Source organism: Frankliniella occidentalis, unplaced genomic scaffold, assembly GCF_000697945.3.
Source record: "Frankliniella occidentalis isolate FOCC.00 unplaced genomic scaffold, Focc_3.1 Scaffold31, whole genome shotgun sequence".
NCBI classification, from domain to species: Eukaryota; Metazoa; Arthropoda; class Insecta; order Thysanoptera; family Thripidae; genus Frankliniella; species Frankliniella occidentalis.
The window spans coordinates 196,759-201,955 of record NW_026267161.1 but is presented as its reverse complement, the minus strand read 5'-3'; the positions used below and the strand labels follow the sequence as shown (position 1 = coordinate 201,955).

General features: G+C 48.6%; 1 protein-coding gene across 1 annotated transcript in view; it reads left to right on the top strand.

Moving 5' to 3' along the window:
• The window catches only part of LOC113203200 (dipeptidase 1-like), a 29,109-nt gene extending 27,069 nt beyond the window's left edge, over nt 1-2,040 (top strand). The window contains exons 6-8 of the mRNA XM_052265812.1: nt 110-185; nt 263-401; nt 947-2,040. Coding sequence (XP_052121772.1) covers nt 110-185; nt 263-401; nt 947-1,096 — 365 coding nt within the window. The 3' untranslated portion in view covers nt 1,097-2,040. The remainder of the gene's footprint in view (nt 1-109; nt 186-262; nt 402-946) is intronic.
• The last annotated feature ends 3,157 nt before the right edge of the window (nt 2,041-5,197 follow it).

The window sequence follows — 5,197 nt, the reverse complement described above, 5'->3', positions numbered from 1 at the left end:
CCCCCATCCCCGTCCCCCCAGCCCTGCCTCCTCTGGTTTTCTCCGCCTTTGCTGCATTATAAATTTAATTATCCGACTGAAATAGGGAAACTTTTGTTTTCTGTTACAGCGCACATTAACTACATTCGGAGAAGAATAGGACCGGACCACATTGGAGTGGGCGGCGACTTCGATGGCGTGAATAAGTGAGTAGCATTAACGTTGTTGCGGCGTCCGCCGGTTGTTGTCATCGCATACCTGACGTGCCTCCGTCCCCACGCAGGACGCCGACGGGCCTGGAGGACGTGTCACGGTACCCGGACCTGTTCGTCGAGCTGCTCCGCTCCGGCAACTGGACCGGGATAGACCTGCAGAAGGTGGCGGGCCGCAACCTGCTCCGCGTCATGCGCCGAGTCGAAAAGGTATATTTATTTAACCATCATTTTATACAGAAACATGAAGAAAATGCAACTTAAGATGCACTTGAGCGCGGGCAATAGAACGATCCCCTAGTCATGCCCTTCCGCCGCACGGTGCGGCTGAGGGGAAGTTGGGGTGAGGGGGCAGGGGGAGGACGGCAATTCATCTTGATCAGGAGTGAGGCAGGGCACGTCCATAAATCAGGACCTACTAATAGACTCGTGGCCGCCCCTTGCCACCCCAGCTATCTATACTCATCAGGCCACGCTTAAGCCCCGCCCCCGCGGAAGCAGGGACCGTCCGTAAACACGCACGACCGGAAACCCAAGTTTGTGTCGCACACCTGTGAACGACATTCGTGCACATGTTGAAGGCTCGATTGTGTGCATTTCCAATGAAAATGCACACCTTTACTTCCTGATGCGCTCTTGACTGTACGAATGGGCATTCACACACCTACAGATGTGCGACATTCACACATTCGGGTTTCCAGTGCGGTCCCTCTTGCACTTGAGGAGTAGTCCCTAACTGTTTGCACGGCTTTCAGGTGCGGGACGAGATGCGCGCCGAGGGCATCACGCCGGCCGACGACATCCTGGAGCCGGTCGACCCCGTCGGGCCCAAGGGTGGCCACGACGGTCGCTGCGTCTTCGACATGTCGCTGTTCACAGACGAGGAGAGGCTGAGAGAGATTTAAAGCGACCCGGCCAGGTCAAAATTGTGTGCGTCGTCAGTAAATTCGGCTGGTAGCCGGCTCTACTTTTTAAAATACTGTTCTATCGCCTCTACTGATTGATCTGAAAAATTTCTCTCCTTTATAATGCGCTCACAAGACTGGTAAATATCATTGAAAAAAGACGTGTAAAATTGAACTGTTCTCTTTACTTTCCACCAATGTGTGTGTGTTTCTTTATGGACTGCAATATTTATATGTATATCTTAGCTATTGATGTCTGTGTTATCATGTTTCAATTCATTTTAGGGACCATTAAGTACGTTCCATGAAGGATGTTTACAGCAGTAATGAGAATTTCCAAACAATTTTGAGAATGGAGATGAGTGTATCGATCCCAAATCTATATATTTTACTTGAGACTTGAGGCCAAGGCTAAATTGTGTTCATCAGTTCTTCCGGTACTTTTTGCCGAGTCGTGCTTCAATTATACAGTAATTTACCATTACTTATTCATGTATAAGGATCTTCTATTAGAACTATGAAGTTCGATCATTACGTTTTGTTCGAAAAAAATTGAATAGCCTAATTTATTTTGACATTAGACTTTTTATCCTTCTGTGAATGAAATTCTTACTCTATTTTGATATCAAATGATGTGATGTTAATAATAAGCTAAATATTATGTAGAATACGTTTCGATATTCGTTACTCAATCTTCACTGAAGATATTGTTATCTCGTGGTACCTCTGCCTTTGTTTCTCTAAATATTTATTTTCATCAGTAGATGTCTTAGATAAAATATCTCTGTTAATCAATTCGTCGACTACAACCTGAGGACATTCGACTTCTCACTGAATTCGGAATGGTTTTGTTCGAATTACTCGTGACTCGGAGATCATTGTAATGCGTGGTTGTGCTTTTAAACGCTCTCCTGTTACCAAAAATAAAGAAAATTCAACTGCTATCCGTCGTTCTGTTAAATTCGCGAAGTATCTATAAGAGCAACAGTACAACACTAAACCCAACAATCAACCATCTACGCACAAGGAACAGCGTCCCTGCAGACACACACACTCAAATAGTATTCCTACCGTATAGCCCCGTGTAGCAGGCTTAATACAACATGACTACAATCCAAAGAATCATACAGTTTTTTCTCAGGTTTAGGCTAGTTAGGGGATGCTTGGTGCCTGCGAGACATAGGGTAGGCCAACCCGCAGTACAGGCTTGCACTGCAGCGAAGATGTTGCACACCTATCAGGCGCTATGAAAGCATTCAGAGGCTGAACCAGGCAGGTTCGTGCACGCTAATTGTATTTGTATATTTTATTTGTGGAAACTTTCGCGCTAAGTTCAACCTGCGTTTCTTTTTATACTAATTTGTGCTCAGAAGTGCATTTTTTCGTATTGAATGGACAAAGATGTTAAAATCAGCGCAGAATAATTGTGTGGCTGCTTAAATTCGTACAATTAAAATCTAGTTACATTGAAAACGAAAGTGTGCAATAACTGGTATGCACGTGGTACTGTATGGTCCACCACACTTGTAGGTGAGCGAATAAAAATCCATACACTTGGAGAGGTCTCCATTCCTATATTAATTTTGAAAATAAAGCAAGCGGGGGAAAAGATCTGCCTCACCCGTATTTCACACGAGCCCCGCGCCAGCTAATGAAAGCTACTTAAACGGATTGAAGAGGACTTGGTTGTTGCACTTACGTTTGTCGCAAGGTGAGCAAGACTGAAACCCAGATTCACAGGCCATACCATCAGCGGTACGCGGGATTCGAACCCACAACACCAAGTGCCGAGTCAATTTGACAGTTACTTCAGTACTTCCTCAACTCCTCGAGTCTAACAGACTCCGTGCCAAATGAAAATTCCACGGATAGAGTAAATCGCGATAGTGAATATGAATGATAGATACCTAATATAAATCACAAAAATTAGTCTTTCTCCTTCCACTTTTTTTTTAGAAGAGACGTGGACCTGATGGCTTGTCAAGTGAGCATTTCTCTCATCCCCACCTCTCAGCAGCCCTTGTCAATACGCCAGTGAATCCGTCGTCATTTATTCGCTAAAGTTGCGAATCGCTGGAGTGATTTTCCACCTTCGCGCATCGCATTAGACCAGCTGTCGCGAGATGGACAAAAGCTGGATTGGCAATGAGTCTACGATGGAGTTATTGCCAGGCCAGGAGAAAGGGACCGGTCGGTCGTTACACGAAGCGACCGTCAACCGTCCGTTAAATCGGGAAAGCATTTATTATGTTTTCTTTGCCTGTTTAGACTCGCCCAGAAAAACGTTCCCACACGAGTTCGTACAAGATGTCATCAGTCGACATTTCAATGGCCTTTTTTCGGATTTTGGCATTTACGATACACTTTTCTTCGCTTGATAGGGCACATCTTCAAGAAAAACTTTAAACTCTAGAACTGTTCAAAACTATAGTTGTCCGAAAGAACTGGTACTTTTTCTATAGTTAAACTGTAGTTTTCTATAGTTCAAGTGTAGTTTAGGGTCAGTGCTCACATTAAGTGGAGACTCAAACTTGGTGCCGCTGGAGTATTTTTATTTCATGGTTTGTGTCAAAAGAGTCACGATACGGCAGACTATTGTTCAAAACGATGTGGGAAAAAATCCATTCAGAGATCCCAAAGTACTTTTTAATTGTGGACTTGCTTGTTAACAGGAAAGTGAATAGTTGAAATAGGAACTTCTCTCAGCCGGCCCAAAAACGTGTTTGAAGTCTGGTGCTTTGAGTTGTGTAGTGGCGGGCCTGGTGGGGCTGTAAGTAGGGGGATTGCCGGTGTGTGTTTAGATTACAGTCGTGATAAAGTTGACTTAGTTTGGATTCCACGCGATGCGGAATAGAGCCGCGTGGCCTTGCGGCTGCAGCAGCCGCCCCGCTCAATTTGGGCGGAGCTTTGGAGCTGAAGGAGGCATGTTGAGCGGGCTCTGCAAGCGCAGCCGGGGCATGAAGGAGTTTGGGCGTGTTCGGCGTGGGATTAAACGAGAAGTGCCAAACAACTGACCTCTCCACCCTTACAGCCATCGATGCGACTTAGTAGGGATATTTCTCACGCGTGAGTGGGGTGGGGGTTCGGATGGTCGGGGAACGAGGCGATAGTCTTGCGATAGAGCCCCGGGGAGAAAGGGTGGGACGCGGTGCCGAGGTATAAACGGGCACAACTGTTCAGCAGTCACCCCCCCCCCCTCATGGGCCGACAGAGTCGGTCTGAAGCATGATTGATTGGATGAAAAATTAGATTCACCGGAATTACTTTCGTCTCTGTGGGACTCATCTGGACCCAGCAGGTCCTCGGGTGGCTCGGTATTGGCTCGACGGGCCCACTGGGACATGGGGGGAAAATGAGGGGCGGGGGAGACGTCTTTGTGCGATTGGGAGGCTACGCGGGGGCGCGACGGTGATAGGGATTGTGCCATATCCAGTTAAGAATTGGTCGTTTCCTCGCTTTGCGCAGCGCGCGCTCACGCCGGCGTGAGGTGGGCGAGGGGCAGGGTGCGGGGAGGCAGCGGCGGAAGAACTGCTAACCCTCTTCGTCCCCCGCTTCCCCTCTCGCCCTCCGCGCTCACGCCAGCGTGAGCGCGCGCTGAGCGTGGAAACGACAAAATTCTTAACTGGATATAGCATAGGAAGAACGCTCGGGCCACCCACCCACCACACTTTCATATCCGCACGTCACCTGGAACAATGACACTGTGTGGATGAATAAAACTTTCATATTTCAAACGGTTTTACGAAACTCCGGTACCCCTCGGTACGCGTCTAGCTGACGCTCTGCCAGGCCGCCGCAGGGCGCAAACAACATCGCCGACGACGTTCAATCATGGTTTCCATCAGCCAGTTCCAGCAGCGCTGGCGCTGGCGCGGCGGCAGGCTGCGGGGTGCCTGCGAGTGAGTCGCCGCGGCCGGCGCGCCTCGCCAGGCTCGCCCTCGGGCCGGTGTTTGACGAGGGGAACTGAAGTGCCAAAGCATTTGGGATTGGCTGGTGTTGGTGGGAGCGCAGGCAGGCCTCGCCGAGCGCCGGGGCTGCCGGCAGGGTGGGGAGGGGGTGGGGGGCAAAAGAAGGGTTGAGAAGATTAATTAAAGGGCTGGG